The sequence below is a fragment of the Orcinus orca genome, chromosome 6 (assembly GCF_937001465.1).
Source record: "Orcinus orca chromosome 6, mOrcOrc1.1, whole genome shotgun sequence".
Taxonomy (NCBI): domain Eukaryota; kingdom Metazoa; phylum Chordata; class Mammalia; order Artiodactyla; family Delphinidae; genus Orcinus; species Orcinus orca.
In genome coordinates this window covers 20,831,785-20,856,372 of record NC_064564.1, presented here as the reverse complement: position 1 = coordinate 20,856,372, position 24,588 = coordinate 20,831,785, and the positions used below count along the sequence as shown (strand labels likewise).

Genomic DNA, 24,588 nt, shown 5'->3' with positions numbered 1-24,588 from the left:
GTAGCGTGAAATATTTTCCTCATTTCCTTTGGTTTTCCCTTAAACTTTAGTAAAATTCTTTTTAAAAATAATTCCTACCATGATTCAGCTGAGCTGAGGGGAAATGAAGAGAGGGTTTTGGTCTGGCTTTGGGCTGGAGTCGTACCAAGGCAGAGGCAGGAGCCTGGGGGGCAGAGGGAGGTCGGGAGGGATCTGTCGGAGAAGCTCAGGCAGAAAGACTGGGGGAGAGAGGCAGGGGCAGCTCTCACTGCTCCTCGCCCACCTGAAGCTTCTCCTGGCCTTCTCACTGCTCAAACCTTGGAGGGGATGTAGTCACATCCCACCCGGCAGGCAGATGAAGGAGCCCCAGCGGGCCCAAGACAGGCTGTGGTGGACGAAGGAAGCCTGCCAGCCAGTCACCTGCAGTGTCGCCTGCTGTCTGGGAAGGCCTGGGTGGTATCAGCGGGATGAGGGAAGGAGCTTCTCTTGATGGCAGCCCCCCTTTCCTGCTCACTTCCAACCCACAGAGACATTTAGGCGGGAAGGCAAAGTAAACAACACCTATTTACTCAGCCAGGGACCCACTCCCTTGCAATGACCTCCCCCTTCCACGTTCTAAGTGCCTGAGAATCTGGATGAGGCCCTTACTGAGGCGGACACGGAAAACGATGAGGAGGTGCCACCTCAGGTCCAGAAAGTCCTCACATCCCCTTAGGGAGTCGTGCCCTCATTGTGCCCTCAGGGCAACTGGGTCCTCGAGCTCTGGACTCCTTGCTTGGTTGAAGGCACTGTCCCTTCTGATGCAGCGCAGGGACCTGCTCCATGGCAACAAGAGATGGAAGTCCCCCTGGGAACCAGAACTGCCCTGCTCCCCATGCAACAAGATCTCTACCAACCCCCTGTGCCTCTCAAGAGGCAAAGCCTCCTCTGAAGCACAAACGCCATCACACAGGGGGTCAGACAGCCTGTGTGTAAGCGCAGGTTGTGCAATTACCGCCCATGGGAACCCAGCTCCTGGCCCACTGACGGCAGCCTCCTATCGGTTGATTGGGACAACAGATGATTCCTGAAGCCTCTGTAAGAGCTGGCTTTGTAGGTCTTCCTCCACCACCTTCCACCAAAAGAAGTTCTCGCCCCGAACCTTCGGGGGCTCATTTTGGATACCTGGATTCCGAAAAGCCACCGTCACCAGCACGTTCAGGCAGATGCCATCGGCTTGGTCTTTGCCCAGGTGCTGCAGTCCAAGCAACCCCTTGGTCTCCACTGCCAAGTGGTGCAGGGTCAGACACTCCTGTAGCAGACGCAGGACGGCCATCTTGATGCCACCCCTCTGCTCTATGGGAGCAAAGCCACAGGCGGTGATGGGCAAGTGAGGCATCCCCACTGTGCCCACCAACACCCACACTGTCTGGACGCTGGTAAAGGTGGCTACGAGCCGCTGGCAGACCAGACTGCAGGGAAGCTCTTGGGGCAGAAGGAGAGGGTGCCCGGCTCGCTGGCGATACTGGGCGGCTAGCTCTATCAGATGCAGAATGTCGTGGGCTCGCAGCGGGGTGGGCAGCGAGGTTCGTGGGTACCAGCCAGCCTGCAGGGACTCCGCATCTGCCTCCTTGGGAGTCTTGAGAATTCCACCTGGGGTTGATGTAGGTGACAGGGTAGGGGGAAAGGTATTATGTTGAGGGAAGTGCTGGGCCCGGCAGAGTAAAGGGCCACCCAGGGATCTAGCCCTGACCCAGGGGAGGCCCCGAGTCAAGTCCTCAGGCTGGAGATGCCAGGTTTGTACCAGCCAGAACAGGGGCTCATCTCACCTGAGGACAAGCTGGGGAAACGGTGTCAACTGCCCTCTGCCCACACTGCCATCCACTGGGCCATACCTGTGGGGCGAGCGAGAAACACAAAGCGGATCCAGGAGGGGCCCCGCTCCTCCACAGATAGCAACGTCAAAGGCTCACACTGCAGCCCGGCCTCCTCCTTCACCTCCCGCTGCAGCGCCTCCACAATGGTCTCCCTGGGCTCCATCCTCCCCGCGGGAAGGTACCACGACCCACGGCACTCCTTCTTGGCCTCCTGGATCAGTAGCACCTCATCCTGAGGGGAGAGGAAGGATCCTCACCCACCACAGCCGGGATGGGAGCTCCTGGGGAGCAGCACAGCCAGCAGCCTTTGCTTGCCCTGGGTCCATAACAAATCTCAGCTATAGCTGCTCAAAACCCACATTCTGGGGGACACCCTGAAATTGTTGCGCTCTCCAGATGACTGGCCCTTGTGTGTCTGGGGACTGCAGCTGCCTCTGCAATTCATCCTTCCTTGCACTCAAGTTTCCGTTTCAGAAAGGGGCTAAGATTCCTGGGAGCTGCTTCAGGGGCTGGACACTAGGCCTCCCAGCGAGGGCTGCCATGTGTCCTGCACTGATTCATGTCTGCATAAGTCACTGCATATCTCTCACCTCCCCTTGTGCTTTATAAACTGCTTGTGGCCAGTCCTCACACTGAAGTCTAGCCTTTGAAACACACCCCAAACCCTCACCCCGTACAACTCCTACCTATGGCTCCGGCCCCTTCTAGCTGTTGTCACAGCAACTTGTACAGGGATCAGCACCAAAAAGAGCATCACACAGGGGGTCAGAAGGCCTGAGTGTAAGCGCAGGTTGTGCAGTTACTGCCCATGGGACCCAGGGGAGGTCTCTGAAGCACTGGACAGGTCTTTAAGAGAGCCCACTCCGCGGCGGGCACTGTGCTAGATTCTGGGGAAAGGAAGAGGCGTAAGATAGCCTCAAGGAACTGAGGCCTAGAGGGATGGGACAGGCAGGCTCCTGGGCCTTAGTTTCTTTCTTTGTACATCGGGACAATGGCAGGGTTGGGCTGCACAAGGCTCAGATGTAACTGTGAGAGTGCTTTGCAAAACTGGGAAGAGCCACACACCAGGAAGCGGTGGCTGTAGCCGGTATGTCCTCTGTCCCCACCGGGGTTGCCTGCGAGCCCGGGAGGCCTGGTCGGTGGGCCTGACGGGCGGACGCTCACCTGCTCGTTGAGGAACACGGCCAGCACCACGTAGCAGACGTTCTTCCGCAGCCGCACCTGCGCCGGCGTCTCCCCGGCCGGCCCCGAGTCATAGTTCTGCACGCGCAGCCCCCGGCCCCCCAGAACGGCCGCCAGTGTCCCTGCCAGGTCTTCCGAGGCCATCGGGTCCCCAGGGAGAAGGCGGGCCCCCCGCAGACCGGCCAAGCCGGGTGGGATGAACTTGGGTGACCGTGGAACGCGTCGCCCTCACACCCTCCCCCTGCGAACTCTGGCCAGACGCGCTCGCAAAGCGGAAGCGCCCGGCGAGCCCTGGCCGCTGATAGGCTGCGCGTCACCGCGACCGGCCCGGATTGGCTGGCTCGCATCTGTCACGGTGGGGCGGGGACAGTCCGTAAAGGGGCGGGGACAGTCCGTAAGGGGGCTGGGCACCGCGCCCTGGCAGTGCGGACCCCGCCCCGCTTCTGCCTCTCTATCGGTTTCTCCTCTCTCTTTCCCGGCGCAGCCAGCCGCCAGCCAAGCTAATTCCTCCCGCGCGCACTTGTCTGCACCGGTTCCGACGATGATGTCATCCTGCCCGCAGGCTGCGGAGCGCCGCAGCGGCCAGCGACGGTGACGTTACAAGCCCGAGGACGTCCCCGGGCCCGAGGCTTGGACCCACTGTCCAGCTTTTGTCGTAAACAAACCATGGCCTTGCCCGAAATGACACTTCCCAGATAACCTTTCTTCACTAAAAATGGACTTGGCTGTCACGTGGCAGGGAGGACACGAGCTCCTGCCTTGGAGGAGATATTGATCTAGTTGGAGACGTGGACATAGACATATAATGGAAAGTCAACTGATTTATAAGCCAAGGACTAAAAGATTGGTTTGGGCATGAGATGCTACAGGCGCTCAGAGGAGTGAGGGAGCAGAGCTGGGATGCTCAAGGTGTGCCTGGCGATGGAAGGCGGGATCTGGGGCAGAGATCAGCCTGCCCAGCCCTCAGTATTCTCCCGGCGCCCTGCCTGCCGCATTTCCCTCGCAGGGTCAGGGCCCTCTCCCCTGCAGGGGCCGGGTCCTGCTCTTTGTTGTCCCCCGCCCCCCGCCCCCGCAGTTAACGGAGCCCTGGAATATTGAGAGATGGTGTGTGGGTTGATTTGGGGAGCTCCTGCTTCCCCCGCAGCCTGATCTTTCCTCCTCAGAGCTTCCTTTAACCTCCTCTCAGGACAGGAAGGCAGGGCCAGCTGGAATGAAGCTGAAATCAGCCAAGTCTGAGCTCTTCAGCCCCAGTGAGGGCTCCCCTTTCCCTCCTGCTGGCTTTGGACATGTCCCTTTGGGGGGAACAGTAGCTTGGTGGAGCAGACAAAGCGCTGGACTTGGAGCTGGATGCCCAGCCACTGCTCCCTGGCTGGCTCTGTACCCTGAATAAGTTGTGGGCCTGTTTGCTCATGCTGTATGCTCCTAACAGCTCTTCCTTCCCAGGGCTGTCGGGAAGGTGAGACATCATGAGAGGAGCTCTGTGGGCTGTCTGGCGAGGGTCACCACCACCAGGCAGCCCACCAACCCTCCAGGCTGGGCCCTCCTGGCCGCAGCACTTGTTGCTACCACACAAAGGCTCATTTTCATGAAATGTGCCTACAGGGCCACGGTGAACTAGACCTTACCCTCGGGAATTCCAGCCACACCAGATCAGCCTCCTTAGGCCCTTCTCACATACTGAACTTACTGCAAGGTCCCTGGAGGCAGGGTGCTGGATTAGGCTGTGGAGTATCCCCAGGGGACCCGCAATCTTTTGAGGCACTTGGTGAACGCTGCTGCCCCTACCCCTATCCAAGACCTGTCACGTCCCAAACAACTGAACTCACAGGGCTGAAGTCAGGCCCCCAGGACTGCAGAGCAACTTGTCGATGTATTTGCCGCACATACATGCGTGCGTGCGTGCGTGTGCGTGTGTGTGTTTAGACCTTGATTTTCCCATCTGTGAAGTGGGGACAGTGTTAGTCCCAGACTCCTTTCTGCCTCCCAGGGATGATTTGAGAGAGAGTGAGGTCATGTCTGGGCAGGGCTCGGAGAGTCTCAGAGGCAGCCTAAGATAAATACCAGATGTCCTAACTGACCGGAAGAGCAAAGGCTGCAGCAGACCGTGTCTCCACTCCCCCCATTATCACCGGGAAAAGCGCTCCTCTCCTGTTAAGTGGACCTAGTCACCCCTGTGATGAAGAGCACATGAGAAACTTGAAAACCAATTGTAAACTGTGAAGGGCCCCACGGGCAGAAGGCCCTTGAGGGGGTGTACCCAGGCCTTGGCAGATTCTGAGAGGGACAACAGAAAGTAGACTTTCTCAAGGTGTTGGGAGACAGAGCACACACCAGACTGAGTCAGGAGAAACCCCAAGACAGAACTGGAAAAGCCAAGGGAGGGAGGGGGGCTGAGATAGAAACTTCCAGAACGTGAAACAAAGGTAGGTCTCCATCAGGTTTGCTCTGCATCCTCCATTCCCACAGAGGGCAGAGCACTTGCGGGTGTGGGTGGCTGAGCAGCACAGTGGACGGAAGTGGCTGAACTGGTTGGCCCCGCGGTGCAGTGCTCCCAGCACCCACAGGAGCCGGGCCTGAGCCAGCCATTTTGGGGCCTGTGGACACACGTGCATGCGAACAGGAAGGCAGCATAGGCAACCTCGGAAACAGGCCGGGCAGGCAGGGTGGGGCAAGGGTGTCTGTGAGGCTAAAGTCATTTAGGGAGCAGCAGCCCTGGCCCTGGACAAAGCAGGAAGGGTGAGGAGGACAGTAGCCCAGAGTACGGGGAGGAGGAGGTCTGGCTTCAGCCTGTGCCCTGCCACTAGCTTGCTGGGTGACCTCGCTGGAGCCACATCTATCCTCTAGGCCATCTGTAAGGTGGTTGGGTGGATCCTAAAACAGAAAACTGGTGAAATCCCAATAAAATCTGTGGTTTAGCTAATGGTAGTGTTCATATCAATTTCTTACGTTTCAATCATTGTGCCACAGTTCTATAAGATGTTACGGATGAAGGGGAACTGGGAACTCTCTGGAGTATCTTTGTGACTCAACTGGAAACCTCAAATCATTTCAAAATTAAAAGTCTAAAAAAAAAAAAAATAGGACTTCCCTAGCGATCCAGTGATTAAGACTCGGTGCTCTCACTGCCTAGGTCCCGGATTCAGTCCCTGGTCAGGGAGCTAAGATCCTGCAAGCCGCATGGCACGGCCAAAACAAAAAGTCTAAAAAATGTACTTAAGGGCTTCCCTGGTGACGCAGTGGTTAAGAGTCCTCCTGCCGATGCAGGGGACACAGGTTCGTGCCCCGGTCCGGGAAGATCCCACATGCCGCGGAGCGCCTGGGCCCATGAGCCATGGCCGCTGAGCCTGCGCGTCCGGAGCCTGTGCTCCGCAACGGGAGAGGCCACAGCAGTGAGAGGCCCGCGTACCGAAAAAAAAAAAAAAAAGTACTTGATAAGAAAAAAAAAGGCAGCATTGGATATACACACTCTGAGGTCACTTCCAGCTCTGAGGTTGTGCCTCTGTGATATCCGGGCCAGTGAGCAGGGCTGGAGCAGGTGGACAGTGGGATAGAGGGAAGCAGAGGCCCAAAGTGCAGGGCTGGACTGAGGGGTGGCCTGCTGAACCTCCTTGAGGAAGAGGGCCACCAAGTGCCCCAAGCTGTCTCAGGGTCAGTCCTTACCTGGACCGGTTTTATTCCCAGGTCGAGTTCTGAAACATTTGGTCCACCTGCTGCTCGCTAGGAGCCAGACCCAATATGCCCTCAAGGGTGCTGTGACCTGCCATGAAAGGGGAGGCCTCAAAGAGGCCTGGATGGGAGACAGGGCCTGTCCCGGGGCCATCGCCATCTTCCCACAGGAAGGACACCGTGTTTGGGGTTCTGGGGTGACATCAGGACACGGCTATACAAGGTGAAGTGTAGGTAAGGATGGGTCACTCCATGCCACTTGGAATGTGATCAGCTCTGAAGGGCATGTACCGGAAGGAGGAGGACAGAGGGGACAGCAAGCCCATCTGCAAAATCCATTAAACACGAAGACTGTAATGTAAAGGAGGCGGCTTAAGACAGGAAACTTGGTTCAAGTCCCAGTTCTGCCACTAAAATTGCTGTGTGACCTTGGGTGACACACTTAACCCCGGCCTGCCTGTTTCCTCTTCTGTAAAATGGAAATAAGTAATATCGACCCCAAAGTTGTGATAAGGGATTCAGTGAGATCCCTGGCACATAAAGTGCAGTCGTTCCTTAATTTTTTCTTTTTGCTTTTTTTCCTATCCCGTGGAAAAAATGAAAATAACCTAGCTTTGTAAATAATGAAGAAACCTAACTTTTTTAAAAATGAGAGATGTTTATGGAAATCACTGCCAAGCCACTTAAGGGAATATACGCAGCCATTTAAAGTAAAGGTTACATAGCAACCCGGTAAATGATTACATTTTTTTTTTTTTTCTTGCGGTACGCGGGCCTCTCACTGTTGTGGCCTCTCCCGTTGCGGAGCACAGGCTCCGGACGCGCAGGCTCAGCGGCCATGGCTCATCGGGGCCCAGCCGCTCTGCGGCATGTGGGATTCTCCCGGACCGGGGTACGAATCCGTGTCTCCTGCACTGGCAGGTGGACTCCCAACCACTGCGCCACCAGGGAAGCCCGATCACAATACATTTTTACAGAAGGAAACCCAGCATGGCTTCCCTGGTGGCGCAGTGGTTAAGAATCCGCCTGCCAGTGCAGGAGACATGGGTTCGAGCCCTGTTCCGGGAAGATCCCCCATGCCGCGGAGCAACTAAGCCCGTGCTCCACGACTACTGAGCCTGTGCTCTAGCGCCCGTGCTCCGCAACAAGAGAAGCCACCGCGATGAGAAGCCCGCGCACCGCAACGAAGAGTGGCCCCCGCTCTCCGCAGCTAGAGAAAGCCCACGCGCAGCAACCAAGACCCAACGCAGCCAAAAATAAATAAATTAAATAATAAATAAATTAAAAAAAAACAACAGGAAACCCAGTACAAAGCACCCCAATTCATCCATGTGTAAAACAGATCCCTGGAGAAAAGACTAAATAAAGGAAATACACCAGAAGACTAACAGTGGTTGGATTGGAGGTGAGTGGAGGTGGGTCTACGGGTTTCTTTTTCTTATTTTCTAACTGTTCTGAAAGTATATTAAATTTATAATAAAAAATTTATTTCATAAAAAAACATTCCCTGAACCACTGCAGGAACAACTGTAACACGACTTGGAGGATGTTGTGGTGAGATGTACAAGGGCAGGGGAGTGGGTGGAGTCACACTAGAGGGTCCCGGTGGGGGGGGGGGCTGTCAGCTGTCTCAGGTGACCGGCCAGCGGGCATGGGGCTGGCCATGGGCACCGAGGGCAGAAGGCTGGGCAGGGGCTCTACCCGGCCAGACTCCCAGAGCTCCAGGTCAGGTCAGACAGGAGAGATGGGGTAGCCTGGAGTTCGTGGGGAGAGCGAGGGTTCCGGAATCTCTGGTGCCACACAGGGAGATGGCCTTGCTGCTGTGGCCCAGACCTCTGCCTTGCCCGCTGTCGCTGTCAGGAGTATCCTCAAGGGCAGCCCCCTTGGAAGGCTCCACCTGCTTCTCTGCGGGAGGGAGGGACCCTGCCCCCCACCCTAAGGAGAACAGGCAGGGGTGTTTGAGGTCCCCGTCACCACAGCCTCAGCCCCCTCCCACCCTGCTCCATTTCCATGTGTCCCCTCCCTCCCCAGTCCCTGTGGCCTGCAGGAGCAGGGCCAACCACACTGCAGCATTCACAAAACAACAGCCTTTAATGGAAATCAAGAAGGAAGGAGGCGAGAGGAGGGTGCAGGGATGGGACTTCGCCCATATCAGCCCCTCCAGCCAAGCCTGGGTAGTGGCCTGATACCGCCCCCTCCCCACACTTCACAGCTCTCTGGCAAAAGGGCAGGATGTCGGTGGCCCTTGTCCAGCACGCCTGCAGTGCAAAGGGCCACCCGGGAGCCCAGGAGGATGTGGGGGGGTATAAGCAGAACTCGGGCACAGGTGAGACAGCAGGAGATGAAGCAGCAGCAGCAGCAGGTGTTGCTTAAGCCAGAATGATTTCCGAGGACCCCAAGGAAGGGCTCTTCGTCTCCTGGGTTGGCGGGCAGGGGTTGGAGGGAGACGGTCACCCCCAGTGTGAGTCTGGCACCGTGGAGAGGAGCTGGGGCCGGAGCAAGCGCCAGCCTGCAATGGGCAGGTGCGAGCTTCAGTGGCACTGTGCTTGTCGGCCTTAGGGCCCAGGGCAGGCGCAGGGAACGGGGTGCCCTGCTTGTGTCCAGAGTGCTGCTTGCAGGATTGAGCGGAAGTCCCCGTTCTCTGCTGAAGCTGGGCCTGGGCTAAGCACTGGTCTGCCTGCTCCCAACCCCTAACCCCAGACACCTGGGATCCCCCTATTTAGCCTCTTGCAATGTTCCCACAGCCAACTTCACTGCTTGGAACACAGCCCAGTCCATCTAGGAGAAAAGGAGACGACAAGGAGTTTACAGTCATGCCCCGGGCTCTCCCTGCCGAGAATACCCTCCCTGGGTGCAGCTGTGCTGTGGGGGGAATTGGGCAGCACACTCAGGCTCCCGGCCAGTGTCACACTCACCTGGGCATAAAGCAGGCGGCAGTCAGGGGGCAGGCTGGGCCCCTGGTGGCAGAGCTGAGCAGAGAGGGCAGAGGTCTCGGGGGACAGGAAGTGCTGAGTGACACTCACTGTGCTGACCAGCCCCTGCACCTGTGCCAGGGAGGGGGCGGGCAGGAGGGTCAGTGGGGACTCAGGATGACGCACCCTGCCCCACTTGTTCCTGAAGTCTGCTTCCCCAAATGACCCCCACCCAGCTCTCAGAGAGCAGAGGCCCTGGATGCAGCACTAGCCACCCCCAAAAGGCGTGGCCCAAACCAGGCCAAGGGGATGCCAGAGACGGCACAAGCAGAGTGGGCACCCAAAGCCCAGTTGGCTTGCTGACTTCAAGACCACTAGGCTTCTCTTCCCTGCAGCGGAGGCGTGACTTCCTGCTCTGCCTAGCTCCAGAGGGGAACTGAGACGGACGAGGGTGTTCTCAGAGGGACTGAGAACACGCTGGGGAATGCTTCCGATATTCTGAGCTCTCCGCAGGGCCCCCGCCTGCACGCGCCGGGGAAGCACCTGGTGGGGAGCCCCCGCGGGCACCAGCACGGCCTCTCCAGGGGCCTGCAGCAGAGTCCAGCAGCTCACACCCCACTCCTCCCGCAGGCGCCGCCGCAGCCCTGCGTCCAGGTAGCAGCTGCCCGGGGTGCCAGGCTCCAAGTTTCCAGCCCCGGCCGGGCACACCTCAAAGAAAAGGAGGAATGAGCAAGGCAGGAGGCTAGGGCGGGGCTGCAGGAAGATGGGGCATGGGCTGCCCAAAGGCCAGAGGTACAGGAAAGAGCTGCAGGGGTCAAGTCTTGAAGGGCAGGGGGAGGACGTAGGGGTGGGAGAAGAAGGAGCAGGATGGTCAAGGGCTGGGGTCACTCAGGTTGGCAGAATAGAGATTTGGCTGGAAGGAGCTGAGAGGAAAGGATTAAGGGCTCTGAGGCTGGGGGTCTAAATCCCCTCTTTTTCCAGGGCTAGATGCCTTGAGTAGCCTCTGTGGCCCTGGCCCTGGGCCCTCTGCTCCCTCCTTCAAAGGTACCCCTTTCTCCAAAACCCAGGAAGACGTCCTGCATAACCTCAACTCAGAAACTGTCTACACCAGGAGCTCTTAATTGTGGAGTCCTGTGAAGATCCTGAACTGTGTGCTAAACTGTGGTGAGCAGGTAGCTGTATATCCCTGGGGAGACAATCCAAAGCATTCGTCAGATTCTTCTGTGATCCCAGATCCACGGAAGTTCTGACTCCCCAGTGGATGGACCGACCGGCTTGCCTGTCCAGGCTGAGGCCCCCACAGCTCTGGGGGCCTTCACCAGTCCAACCAGAGCGGGGAGCTCCTTGGGTAGATGGGACCTCGTGGAGGCCAGGGCCCAAGGAACACCTGCAGAGGTGAACCCAGCATCGTGCTTCAGCTGCCCATCAGCTCCATCCAGCCCTTCAGCTAGAACTTCAGCCATTACTCCTGGGCTTAGGGCTCAGGCCTCCAAGACCAGGCCATGGGAAGAGGGGAGGCTGGTGAGTCAGGCTGGACCCTAGGGTAACCCCAGGCAGGTGCCAAGGAAGTCCAGCCTGGAACTAGAGCAGTGTTTCCCAGGCCACCCAGTGAGAACATGCCCCTCAGACCTTCCCGGTGAATTACCGGGCTTGGCTATGCGGGACTGCCCACAGCCAGCCACACCCAGCTCAGACAAGGCCATCTATGTATGAAGGCGTGCTGCTGTCTGCTCCCCTCTGCGTGTTCCAGCACCTGTGTGAGTCCATCCGTGTGTGTGCATCTCCTGTGGGCAGGAGGGTGGCAGTGGACAGCCACGTTGACACCTGCACGTCCGTGTGTGTACATGTGCCTGAGCAGGGGTGACACTTGGTGGGCGTCCTTTCCCCAGGACAGTCAGGGCTCAGCTGGACTTTGGAACCACGGGGCCTTGCCCACCTCCTGCTCACCCCCTCCTCTTCTCCTGCCCTGCCCCCTCTCCTGGCCCCATGTCTCTCTCCACCTACCACACTGCCCCCCCTTAGCCCTTCCTTGCTAGCACCTCAAAGGGCACCTCCTCATAAGGTGCAGATTTCCGAGAGGGGAGCAGTGGGACGGATTCTCAGGTGAGCTTCCTGTTGCCCTTCGGCCAGCCCCACCTAGAGCCTGCAGCGGGGAGGCTGCCTGCCCCCAGGGGGAGCACAGTGTAGCAACCCGGGCTGGGAACAGCCACAAGCTTGGGTCCCAGCTTTACCACTCAGCCTCAGTGTTCTCACCTGCAAAATGGGAAAGCAGCAGTACCTACCACACGGGGTGGTTGTGACAATTAACAGAGATAATGTACCCAAGGCCCTGAGCACAGTGCCCAGCCTGTGGCATCTCTTGCTTCATTTCATCACTAGGTCCCCCACTTTCTGTGTGCCCCACCGCACACCTCTTAGGAGGGCCTAGTCTGCCTTCTCTGCACCAGTGGAGTCCAGCTCACCTGAGGCAAGGGAGCGAGCACACGGGGCACACACACAGAGGGAGAGCTTCTGGGGCTGGAAGGGGAAGGGGAGAGCTCCCGGCTCCCTCCTCACCATCTGGAGGAAGCGGCGGATGCGCTGGGCGTCCTGTGCCCGGAACACGTGCCACACGGTGCTGACCTGGCTGCCCGGAGACCAGAGCCCCTCCCCGTCCAGGGCTGAGAGGAAATCTGGGGGAGAAAGACAGCTCAGGAGGGCCCAGGGCCAGCAGAGACAGCACCTCGCATCTGCAGCCTGCGCCGACCCTTGCTTCCGGCCAAGGACGCACCTTTCTGTGTCCGGTGCCAGGCAGGCAGTGGGGCTTCAGCACGTACCAGGACACTGACCAGGTCGGTCACCTCCACACAGAGGTTCTTGGTCCCCAGGTGCCCACACTGTGGGCTCACACCTGTATGGAGGTAGAGAAAAGACACTTGGGAATGGGCCCCAGGACCTCGGCACTGACGCACGTGTTCTCGGAGATGACAGGAAGTGGGTAGGGACTGGGCAGGAATGGAGTGGACACTCACCATAGGCCGCCCACAGCTGGGGCTCCAGTGGTCGCAGGACAGAGCCCCAAGGGAGGTAGGAGGCCAGGTTGAGTTTCCCATGGCGCGCACAGTACTCTGGGAGTGGCAGGCTGGCAGCCAGGCTCTCCACCCTGTGTGTATGGGGGGCGGTGTCATGCCCAGCAGGCTCAATCCAGGCACCGGAGACCCCGTCGAAGCCCCCAAAGCTAGAGTAACTTCCCAAGGCAAGCACAGAGCACTGAGCATCACAGGGCCGAGGAGGAGAGGCAGGGAGGCCCGGCCAGCCAGCCCTATGGTACCACACACCTGCTGGTGTCCTCGTCCCCCAGAGCTCTGTGCAGCAGGAAGACTGAGCCTTCATCTGACTTTGGGCGAACTAGGGGAAGAGACAGAAAGGCCATTGGCCCAGGGAGGAACCTCCTTGGCCCAGAGGCCCTCCTCCCGTGGCAGCAACAGAGTCCAGTTTCTGCTCTGAGCTCTGCTTCCAGCTGCCCCCAGGGTCACTCTGGGACTTCGATGCCCCCCCAGCATCATAGGGGCTCCCAGCTCCTCTACCCCACATCAGGGATACTCACTCTCAGGCCGGGAGAATCCCTCCCAGAACGTTGTGCTGCCCAGGCTTGCGGGCTGGGGAGGTCTGAGGGGGGTCAGTTCCTGCACCTGGCCTCCAAGCGTCCCTAGGGCTTCTGTCCCCCACAGGTGGCCTTGCAATGTCCCCTGAATCCCTGACACCAACACGGGCTGTAGTGGGGAAAGAAAGGGGGACACGGGCAGAATGGATGGGGTACCCAACATGGCCAGGCCGGGGCATGTTGTAGGGGCACCGGAACGGCGTGGGGACAGGCCCTGTTTTTCCCTCCGAGTGACGGACCAGGTCTGCCTGGGCCTTGGGATCAAGGCCCTGAGGGTAGGTGAGGCTGTGAGAGCTGGGAAACTCACCTGGCCCTGCCTCCAGTGCTCCTGGAAGAGGTGGAAGCCTCGCGGAGGCCTGGGCTCCTGCAGCCACAGCAAAGCCCCGGGGGGAGGCAGCCGGGACCGCACCGGTGAGAGGTGCAGGCCCGGCCCAGCCCGCAGCCCCGGCCCCAGGGCTCTCTCCTGAATCTTCCGTTCCACTACCTGCGCGATGATGCTGTCCAGGATGTTGGTGATGCGGTCGTCCTGCGGGGAGGGAGGGGCGGAGAGGCAGGCGTGCTCAGGACCTGCCTGACCCTGCAGGGAAGGCCAGCCCAGTTTTGGCCCCAGGCCCCCAGCCCTCCCTTCGGGCCCTCGCTCACGCTGGGCAGGGCCGGAGTGACAGGAGCGAAGGCCATGTGTATCCGTTCGTGCCCCAAGCAGAGTTTGACAGCAGTGGAGGCCAGTAGTTCACAGAGAGAGGGACAAGGCAGGGGCCCTTGGCCAGCACGGTCCTCTGCCGGGGTCTCTCTGGAGTCTGGGGTCTCTGTGAGGAAGGAGAGCGGTGAGGGTCTTCACCTTTCTCTCGAGGCTCCATTGCCCATGTGCTCTTCCCTCCTCTCCCGGCGGAGTCTGCTCTGTCCTCACTGGCACTGCCCATCTCAACTCTGGTCTGGATGCACTTGCCTCCCACCAGCCTTCCTGCCAGCGTGTCTAGGACCTCTCCAAGGAGGGGCTCAGAACAGGGGTCTGGCTGGAGACGGGTTAGGAGGCTTGTCCTAGATTTTATTTAGATTTATTTTCTTTGGAATGACTTGAGAAGAGAGATGGTGACGGGGGGGCTGGGGGGATGGCTAAAGCCATTCCAATCTCTCCTGGGGATTCCAGCCTGGCTCAGCCTCCCCCGCACAGTCTGAGCAAGGCGCAGGGGGCTGCTCACCCTCTTTAATGTCCTTGGTCCTGTTGGTATCCCTGTTGCAGGAAGGTTGTGGAGTTGGGGGAGTTTTCTCCGTCGGCTCCTTCTGTTAAACCCAGCCGCCACCCACCCCCATCCAACCAGAGATTTAAAAATGGCAAATGCATCTCAATCCAATTCAACCCACAGGTATTAACAGTAGACTCAATGTTAAGTCCTAAAGTCGTGTTTACAAGGAGTGAAATGTCATACGATACAACGTTAGGTGGAAAAAAGTTGCCCGTGGACTTATGCATACAGCACGATCTAAAGTATACTCAAAAGAGGCTGGAATAAATATACAGGCGAATGACTGGAAAGAAATTGTCAAAATGGTAACGGTGGTATTGTAAGCCACTGCTGTTTTCTTCCTTATCCTTGTCTGTATTTTCCAAATTTTCCACAGTGGGAATGTGTACGGTGCCTGGCACACAAAAGGCATTTGATAAACCCTCTCTTGAATAAATGACTTTTATAATAAAAACATGAACTTCATAAAAACTCTGTGAAACGCACACTGAGCACCTGCTCCGTGTCAGGTGTGGGGAATGCTGAGAAGGTGGGCCGACACTCCACCTGTAGGAGCCTGCGCCTGGGGAGTGGAAAGACGGGACTCCAGCAGCTCTAGCAAGATGCTGGAACGAGCACAGAGAGGGTGGGACCTCCAGGCAGACAGAGAGTGCGGACTGCTGCTGGGCAGGGTGGGGGGAGGTGGGGCGGAGGCTAGAGCCCTCATGGATCCTCATCCCCAGGGGAAGAAGAGAATAAGCCTGATTTCACCCAGCTTCCATGTACCTCTTCGTTCCCCTCGAAAGAGAAGGACCAAACCCTGCCAAAGTTAGGAATTTGCAGACACACCGCCTAACCCTGGGGCGCACCAGCCAGTGCCCTGTCCCGTGCCCTGCTTCTTACCTGCTGGCCCCCATCCCCAGGGGTCCACATCCGGGCATCAGCTTGGCAGGCGCAGTGCCCCCGGATGTCAAACTTGACCCAGACCTGGTGCATTGCAGTGCTCAATTCCGCCATAGCTGTGAGGGGGAGAGGGGAGATGGAATTGGCCAGTGACTGCAGACAGGGGGCCACTTCCATGCTGCTTGGCCTCATCAACCAGGAGAGCATGGGATCGGGCTGAGAGACATCCAAACAGGAAGCTGGTCTCCCCCAGGACCTGCCCTCTGTACGCCCCACCCCTCCAAGAGGGCTCACCCTGGCTGGAGACAAACTGGGTGAGCATCAGGGAACAGGCACTGTGCCCAGCCTCCTGGGTACACTTCTCCATGGACTGTTCCTGAGAGCCTGTTGGGGGTAGGAAAGGAGAAGCTGCAGGTCAGGAAATCAAGATAAACCCAGGTTAAGGTCAGGGAAGAAGAGCAAGGGCATGATATCAAAATCGGGGACCTTGAGAATCTACAAAACATGGGCTTTCTGGGAAACCTGAGTTCCCTAGTGACATAGGATCCTTTGCTTGCAGAACGCAGAGCCGTTAATATGCTGAGTGCGTTGCAAGATGCAAGACGATCATGTAGAATATGGTATTCCGAAAGGTTTCTGACCCTGGCACTCTTTTTGGCCATGTCTATTGGAACACTGGGAAATCTCAAGTGTTGAGGTGGCGGAATTGAGCCAAGGGAGAGAAAGCTGAGAACCTTGAAGAGAGCAGGACTTGGAATCAGAAGACCTGCCTTTAAATCCTGGGCCCAGCACTTACGAGCTGTGTGACCTTGCACAAGTCACTTAACTTCTCTGAGTTTTTCTCATCTGGAAAACGGAGGCAGTAATACCTACTTCACAGTGTTGTGAGGTTTAAAAAGGTGCAAGCTGAACAAGGTAGGAGATAGAGGGTAGGCGCTCGGCTTCTTCTAAGGATATGGGTATGGCCCTCTGATCTGGGGAGAGGAAACGGTCTGCTCTAACGGGCACTGAGCAGTGGTAGCCGAGGCTGCGGAGGGAGACTTTCTCAGGGAGCCACAGCCAAGAAATGACCATGAACTTTTTTTTTTTTTTTTTTTGCCATGCCACGTGCGGGGTCTTAGCTCCCCAACCAGGTATCAAACCCGTGGCCCCTGCAGTGGAAGCACAGTCTTAACCACTGGACTGCCACGGAAGTCCCTGGCCACGAACTCTAGAGCAACCCTTCCGAAGCCCCCAGCTCCTTTCCCACCTTCTTTCTCCCTGGTCCTCCAAGCGCCCGCCATGCGACCACAGGCCACACACAGCCGGTGGCTGCAGCAGGGGCATCGCCAGTGGGTGTTGAAGAGTCCATGGTGGCAGCGGCTACAGCAACGTGGAATGCCTGGGTTGTCCTCTGTCCCGGCTGGCCCCTGGCCTGCTGACCACAGGAGAGAACAGGGTCAGAGGGGCCTCAAGTCAGTGGCCCCTTTGAGGACCTCATGTGGGAGGCCTCCAGGAAGGGATGGACACACAGGAACAGTTTCCACTGAGGGGCTGCCCCAGAAGGGAGACAGGCTCCCTTACGGTCACCCTTGAGTGCCCGACAGCCCCTGTAAAGAACCTACTCGCCGCACTGTCCGTCTGCAGCCAACCCTCCCAGGCCAGTGCAGGCTGCACCTCCCTGGCGCCCGCCCCAGGGCTCCCTGAGCCACAGGACTCCCAAAACAGTCCTTCCTCCCCCCAGCCCACAACACAGTGGTGTTTCCTCAGCGGATTCCTCTGTAGCTCAGAAGAGGAAACCTTGGGGGGCTGCTCCTTCCCTCATCCAGAGTTTCAGACCAAGCCCTTGCTGGTAAGTGAGAGGTTGCCAGTGTGCACACGTTCATATACTCCTCAACACACACTCGTCCCATCCAGGGCTGGGTGCTGGGCGGGACCTGGCACTTGCACTCCCAGCACTCACGTCACAAGGGGGGAGATGGGCCCATAAACATGGTAATGCTCGTGGCATCATGGGGTGGGTGCTAGAGTAGGAGTGGGATGGAAGAAGGAGGGTGGGGACAGCTGCACAGACGGCCCTGAGTGATGAGTAACTTTTCATTCACCAGGTGGGAATGGAAGGGAAGCGCGTTCCAGACAGAGGGAGCAAAGGGTGCCGAGGCCGGAGGGGGCAGACAAGCTCAGGTGAGCCTAGAGGGCCGGGCAGACCATGATGCCGGAATCGGGGCGGAGGGAGTGGCAGGGTGGACAGGGGCTGGCTGTGAAAGGGGGAGGGGCTGGACTTTCTGGGACAAGAGGGAGCCAGCAGGGGGTTCCATCCAGGGAGTGACAAGACGGCAGGAGGGTCTTGTCGTTCCCCGTGGAAGGGATGCAGGAGGGAGAGCCTGGAGCCAGAGGGATCAGCTGATTGCCTCGAGCTCCTCCCATCTCTAACCTCGGCCCCAATCCTACCAGCTTCCCAGGGACCGACCGCCTGCCATCCCGGAAGCCTTCCTTCCCTTGCAAAGCTGCAGGGAGCTCTGCCCGACTCCCGCCTCCCTCCCGGTGCTCTTGCAGACACTTGGCATTCAGTCTCATTTCCCCAGCAAGCCCAAAGCTCTTAGAGGGTTGGGCCAGACCAGGTTTTACAGCTTCCCAACATCCCCCGTCTAGGCCAGAAACTGGAATACAAGTTGACTCAGAGCCTGAGCTGGGAATAAGGGCGCAGTGGGGCAGGAGCTCTCCAGCACTGCCAGCTGGTTGGTAGACAGTGCTGGGGAAGGGAGGTCCCATGCTCCTTGTGAAAGCACTGACCACAGGACCCGGCCGTCCCGGGGTCCTGAACGCCTGGTGGGGCCTGCTCACCTTCCCGCTGGGCCCAGGCCAAGACCTCCCGCTCCCTCCGCAGCACGCGGCACAGTCGGTCTCCCAGAGCACTTAGCAGGTGCTTGGCGAGGCCCATGCTGAGCCCGGCCTCCTCCGGGCCAGACCCTCCTCCCTCGGAGCTGGCTGCCGAGTCTTCCTCCTGCCGCTGCTCCCCTCCCAGAGGCAATCTGGAGGTAGGGCAGAGGAAGGTGAGCGGGGAGCCCCACTGGGAGGATGCTGGGGGCAGCCAGGGGCAACAGGCTCACCTGGGCACTGGCTGGGAGTGGCAGGCCAGCCCTCCCGCCTCACCAGCTGCCTGGGCACAGCTTTGGCACTGAGTCATGCCTGCCGGGGGAGCCGCGCAAGGTGTATCCTGCAGCCCTGGGTCCTGGAGGCTGGCCCTGATGTCTCGGGGTCCTGAGGGGACAATGTTGCTGGTCAGGAGGCTGGGCTTCCTGGGTTTCTGTGAACCCCAGGCCCTGCCTTAGCACCCAGCCTGTCCCCACACAGAGCCAGCGCTGCCCCTAGGCCCGGGCCTACGAGGCCTGATTCGGAACGAGAGAACCAGGCAGCCGGAAACTTCAAAAAGGCTGAGCCCTAACATGGAATCATGGGCCAAGTTTGGGGCAGCTGGGGCGCAGGATCCAGTCGGTGTAGACTTGGGTTAGCTCCGCCTCAGCCTCAGTGATACCGTTGGCTGTGTGACAGTGTGAAGAGACAATCCCGACGTGGATGGAGGGCGATGGAAGGTGAGAAGGCCGGAGAGTTTCAACACAGGCCACAGGTGCAGTAACCCAAGAAGTCAGAGGGGGCCTACAGCTTCCCGGCCCAGGCAGAGGCCTGGAAGAGCACAGACAGACCCATGCCAGGTACAGGGGTGCAAGACCAGCGAAAGAGTCCTGATCCAGGCCCAGCGGTCTGGGAGGCCAAGAAACCGAGGTGACCCCGAAGAACCGAGGCTGGGACCAAGCAGCGCCAGAACCCTCCGTGAAGGGCAGAGCTTGACAGAGGGGTCCAAGATGTGCCCAAGTCCTAACACTGGCAGAGTCCAAACTGAGTCTCCATGATCCAGCTGGCCCAGAGAGTAGTTGTTCGTTCCTCAGGCAGGACAAGGGGTCCTTCAGGAGATGTAATCCCCCCAATGGGGGATTCGTGGCACAAGTAATCACAAAAGTGACTGTTCATTGAGTGCTTGCTAAGTGCCGTTTACGTGAATGATATCGGTTAATCTCTGCAGCACTGTTTACGGGGTAGGTGCTGTCTTTACCCCCATTTTATAGATGGAGAAACTGATGCCCAGAGAGGGGAAGTAACCAGCCCAAGATCACACAGCACCAATCAGCAAAGTCAGGAGCCAGGTGTTCTGACTCCGGAGTCCACACTCTGAGTCCTGTCATTATACTGTCACCAGAACGCCATGGCTCGGGAGTAGGCACACGAAAATAGAAGCCACATGCTGGACGGGTCTGGCCTGCACATGCTAAGGACTCCCAGAGAGCTGTCCCGTCCAGGTGGGCAGCTGGACAGCGGGGTGTGATCCACTCATAAAAGACTTCATCCCGCCTCCCTGCAAAGCCCCAGTCCCGGCTGCACCCTCCCAAGTAGGGCCCCCTGCAGGCCCTCCCCTGTGCCCTTACCTCTGTGGTCATCATGCTGTTCTGCCTCTGCCTTGTTCCCAAATGATGAGTCCAGCAGCTCCTGCCAACCTCTGGCCCCCTGCCCCGCACTGCCCGGGAAAGGGCCGGACGGGCGCTTAGCAGCTGGGCTGCCCACTGCTCCCTGGACCTCGGGGCTGCTCGCCCTCTTGAGGGCACGCAGCTGGGCCGCTGGGCTTTCCTCCTCCCCAGAGCAGCTGTCTGGGCACCCAAACTGCTCAGAGTGTCGTGTGAGCCACGTCTTCTTCAGCTTGGTGTGATGGCTGGGCGGGCAGGCCCTGGGACCAGGGGCCTTGTTTACTTCCTCGCTGGACTCACTCGGCCCACTGGTGCCCCCCTCCAGGTCCTCCTGGTACTTCCCACAAGGGCCAACACCTCCATCTCTAGCTGGTGGGTGAAGTGAGCAACAGTCCACCTGCGTGGTAGGAGGCCCAGGAGAGGGGCACCTTGATGTGGCCGACGGCCCCAGCTGGTACCCAAAGCTCCCGCCTCCCGGTACAGCCCAGACATTGCCATGAACCAGGCCTGGGGAACAAGTGGGCCACGGGGTCGGGGGAACAGTGTCTGGATGCCCCAGGACACGGGGGCAAAGATCCTGATGCCTGCCGACTCCTGTCTCTCCATCTCTCTGGTGGAGTGAAGGGCGTTCCACCTCCCCAGTTCTCTGGAGATGCCCCCCAGGCGCTGAGCCCAACAACCCGGGTTCCACAGTTGCCAGTGGCTCCTTGGCCAGCCTGAGAATGCTGGGATCCTTGCGGTAAAAACCCTGAAGAGAGGAGAAGGGATTAAGCTCGTGCTGACTTTGCTTCCCAGTGCTTAAAAGGATGGGCAGAACTGACAACCACCAGGTGTGAGCCTGTGTGGCTTTAAGGGTTGTGCAAATACTGAAGAACATACTGGTTAATAGGCACTGGTCCCCTAACTGCCTCCGCTGCAGCCCTGGCTACCCCAGATCCTTCCCCAGGATTTCTCAGGCCTCCCCATAACCCAGCAACTAAAGGCTTAATGCCTGGCACAGTCAGAGGTCCTCCAGGATCTATTCAGATTGTGGGATGCCCTGTACCACACTGGATTTAAAATATTTTACATCTCATCCCTGAGGTGACCCTGGGGGTCCCTTGTGGGGGAGGTACCAGAGGTACAGGCCATGGGGCCACCTGCCTGTCCCACTCCCAGATAGAGGGCCTTGTCTGCCCCTCCCCCCAGGACAAGACCACACATTCTGAGGCCCCAGTTCCCAGGGCCTTGTTCTGGGTGGACAATGCATGAGTCAATTCCTGAAATGGCCCAAAGGCAGGTGAGGCCTAATGAAATGGGTTTGCTCAGAAGAGGAATTGCTTGGGGTTGACTATGTCTGCGCTGACAGTCTCCTCCTCTGCCTGGGTACCACCTTATCTTTTCATCCAAATGGAAGGGCAGAGTGGTTTGGCCCCGGCAGGGGTGCTCAGGGGCCACTGAGCCCCGCTGCATGGCCCCCAGGTACCCTCTCTGCTCCAACACTCACCTTGCTGCCTAATCCGAAGGCAGAGGGCACTTTGGGCTGGACTCCGGAGCACCCCCAGGGGTGTGGGGTCAGGGGCCAGTCACATGGACGCTCTGCGGGCAGGCTGGACACTAGGTAGGGTGGCAGGCAGCTGGGCACCCAGAAGGGGGCTTGCTCAAGGATCTTGGTCTCCAGAAGAAAGGGGCAGTGCAAGGGTCGGAAGGCCACAGGGTCACTCTTGGGAGGGCCACCGTTATGCTCAGGAATCAGTGGGCCGTAGCAAGGCGGGCACGCTGACCCACGGAACGCCAGTGGATGGGTAAGCATAGCCTCCTTCCAGCGCAGCGCCCCCTTGCTGCCTGAGCAGCTAGCCTTCCTCTCCCCGTTCCGGGGACCTTTGCCCTCCACCAATGGGAGCGTGTCCTTGGGGATCTGGGGGAAGCCAAGGGGGAGCCAGGAGCCTGGGGTGCTCAGGACACCCCTCCAGAAGGGAGCAGGCTCTCCCAGGCACAGTGCTGCAGGGCTCAGGCCATCTTGTGGTGGGGTATCCGGCTCTGGTCCCACGATGCCATTCTCAGGGGCTGTCTTCTCCCAGGCTGGGCTGTCCTTCAGGAAGCTGGGCGTACTCTCCATCACTCTCCTGCCCTCATGGGGCTCTCCCAGAGGGGGTCCCTGGAGCATAACCACCGAGGCGTGAGCTGCTTAGGCACATGCCTCAAGCACCCTACCGCCTGGTACAGAGTGGGCACCGCCCTGGCAGCACCAAGGCACCCCAAACCAGTAAGACAAGTGCCAACCTACAGCTGGGCTCCACGTTGCCTGCCACAGGAGACTCGAATGACCCGCCTGAGTGGGATGTTCCAGTGTGGGAGGTCATCCCTTCCCCTGAATGCCTGGAACTTGACAGCCCACCTGGGCCAGAGCCCCTCAGCAGAGACTGCTGATTCTAGGATGACACGTCCTGGCCTCGTCGAGCCTGGAACTGGTCATGAGCCATGCGGAAGGACAGAGGGCAAGAACCCAAAAGAAGAGCTCTGTGGAAGGCACTGCACTGGGAGACGAGAAGCTTGGATCCTGGCCCTGATCCAGTGACCTGCTGTGTGACCTTGGGCAAGTCACGTCACTCCTCTGGTGCCCTTGTGTAAAATAGGGCTGGGAAATGGGCAGTCTCAGAAGCCTCTTCCCTGCGCTGCAGTCTGTGGTTCTGGGGGTGCTGCTTCCCCACCCCCAGCCCTCAGCCCCACCTAGGCTTGTTTGGGTGGGAAGTGCAGACAGGGTAGGCTGGAGTCACGGGGGAGAGCAGGGCGGCTGGCTGGAATCTCTCCCTACACCTGGGCAGCCCCGAGTCTGCCTCTTCCAGGTCCTGTAAGTTTCTTGGCTTCTGAGGCAGAGTCCAGGACAACTGCTGGGGGCTGGGATCTCCACCACTGCCCCCAAGGGAAGGAGTGAGCCGGCACAGGGTAGGGGAGTTAGAGGCCTCAGCCGGGATGGGTCAAGATGCCCCAGTCCAGCCGACAGTGCTAAGGCGGCCGGTGGACGCTGGTAACTGCAGCCTGGCCGAGGGGAGGGAAGAAGGCGGGGAAAGCGGGCTGGGGCCCAGAGAGAGGCAAAGGAGGGAAAATTGAACATGCGTGCAAAGGAGCAGGATGACAGGTGGCACCAGAGCCCCGGCGCTCTCCCAGCACGGCCACGTCTGCCCACTGGGGGAAGCTCCAGGAAGGAGGGGAGGGAGCCCAGGGACCCGTGACACAGGGCGCTCGGGTTTTCTGGGGCCACCGCTCCGACGCGATCCAGCCCCGTCGGGCATCCTAACTTTCAGAGGTGTGGCCAAGCCCAGAGGAGCAAGGGGAGCTCATTCCCTGCGTGCGGCGCGGGCTCGGCTCAGACATGCCCTGCTATGGGCGTCCCCAGAAGGCGAGCGCCCGGCGCCCCTCTCGGCCCTTACCTGGGCTTCACGCGCCGGGCGCGGCGCGGGCGGCGGCGGTCTTTGTGGCCGACGCCGGGTGCCCTCTCCCCATGGGCTGGTTCCGGGGCCTCCCGGCCGGCGGGCGAGAACTCGTTCGTTCTCCCGCTCTCTGCTCAGCGCGCTGGCTCTCTCTTTTCCCCGGGGCGGCGGGGGCGCTCTAGGGCCGCAGGTTGGAGGGGTCGGGCTCCGGGATCTGCAGGATGCGGCACACGGCGCGGATCGGCCGCACCAGCTTCTGGGCCGAGGCCGTGGGTTGCGCCATGGGACGCCGAGACTCCGTGCTGCGCTGCGGGGAGGGCCGGGCCGGGGCTAGGGAGCGGGTGCCCCCGGAGGGAGAGAGGGAGCCGGGCCGGGGGGAACGCGCGCCCCGGGTCGGAGATGGCGGAGTGGGGGGAAAGGCCGAGGGGCCGGGGGAGGGGGTCGTGCCTGGAAGGGAGGCCGATCCCGTGACCCGGGAGAGAGGCACCAGCTACGGCGCAGCACGGCGCGGCGCGGCTAATGGAGGGAGTGCCCAGCGGAGAGCGCAGCAGCACCTCTGATCGCCATCGCCAGACGCGCAACTGAGAGTGGGGAAGCTGCTCCGCCGGTTTCCTCCTCCAGCACCCTGCGGGGAAACAGGAGCCCGAGATTCGGCGGCCCCGCCTGGGCCTGCCCCCTCCCGGGCCCCGGGGGCTTCCGCCAACGCCCCGGCGATGCCACCGGCTGCGCACGGGGAGAATGAGCCCTTTGTTCCCCCCTCCCCCCCGCGGCACCCGGGCGCCTGCCGAGAGAGGCTCCCCCGGGGCAGCGTGCCAGCTTCCCAGCCGCCCCACCCTCCCGTGGGCCCGGCCCCGGAGCCTGGCAGGCGGGCAGCACCCCCACTATAGGTGCCAAGCCCGGGAACTGGAGCAAAGGGCGGGAGGGGCCGGACCAGGCCACGATGGGGCGGGGTGCCCCCAGGGGTGCCAGGGCAGGGCTGCTGGGAGGGGTCAGTGCCAGAGCTGGCAGGGGCAGTCGAGTTCTCACGGGTCAATGATGGGCGCTGTGACCCACGCCAGCCACCCCGTGCTTTCTGGACCACTGGCTCTTGATCCTCTCCAGCTCTGGCACGCGGGCACACACGCTGGCCCAGGTCTGCCCTGCCCGGTTCCTCATCTGGCCAAGCTGCTCTTCACCGTTCCAGACGCAAGCCCCCTCCCAGGGCACAGTGTCCTAGAAGGGTCTAGGCTCTAGTCTGTTCCTGGTCTAAGGGCCCCAGTTTCACCAATCGTCCAGAGAGGAAGTGGGACCAGATGCGCTCCACCACCTGCTCCAGCCC

General features: G+C 59.7%; 3 protein-coding genes across 8 annotated transcripts; all 3 read right to left on the bottom strand.

Moving 5' to 3' along the window:
* Positions 1-530: 530 nt before the first annotated feature.
* NUDT18 (nudix hydrolase 18) lies at positions 531-3,307 on the bottom strand. Its single transcript, XM_004270630.4, has 3 exons — positions 3,000-3,307; positions 1,854-2,067; positions 531-1,611 (listed from the first exon to the last, which is right to left on the bottom strand). Exons 1-3 carry the CDS (start codon positions 3,159-3,161, stop codon positions 1,016-1,018), a joined length of 972 nt encoding a protein of 323 aa, XP_004270678.1. The 5' UTR covers positions 3,162-3,307; the 3' UTR covers positions 531-1,015.
* A 5,448-nt stretch (positions 3,308-8,755) lies between these two features.
* On the bottom strand, positions 8,756-23,397 carry HR (HR lysine demethylase and nuclear receptor corepressor). Of its 6 annotated transcripts, none has more exons than XM_033429683.2 (19): positions 23,271-23,397; positions 21,347-21,997; positions 19,825-20,608; positions 18,454-18,604; positions 18,188-18,375; positions 16,614-16,781; positions 15,659-15,748; positions 15,365-15,480; positions 14,438-14,519; positions 13,881-14,044; positions 13,546-13,764; positions 13,182-13,347; positions 12,913-12,982; positions 12,607-12,737; positions 12,366-12,485; positions 12,058-12,267; positions 10,139-10,303; positions 9,599-9,727; positions 8,756-9,461 (listed from the first exon to the last, which is right to left on the bottom strand). In XM_033429683.2, the coding sequence occupies exons 2-18, from the start codon at positions 21,956-21,958 to the stop codon at positions 9,621-9,623; spliced, it is 3,543 nt and encodes a 1,180-aa protein (XP_033285574.2). In that variant the 5' UTR covers positions 21,959-21,997; positions 23,271-23,397; the 3' UTR covers positions 8,756-9,461; positions 9,599-9,620. The 6 variants fall into 6 exon arrangements, with proteins under 6 accessions (XP_033285574.2, XP_012388778.2, XP_033285578.2 ...); XM_012533324.3 differs by having other exon boundaries at positions 12,152-12,267; XM_033429687.2 differs by having other exon boundaries at positions 16,614-16,778.
* Positions 23,322-23,553, bottom strand: HRURF (HR upstream open reading frame). The gene has a single exon (XM_049711581.1). The coding sequence runs from the start codon at positions 23,551-23,553 to the stop codon at positions 23,449-23,451; it is 105 nt and encodes a 34-aa protein (XP_049567538.1). The 3' UTR covers positions 23,322-23,448.
* Between the last annotated feature and the right edge of the window lie 1,035 nt (positions 23,554-24,588).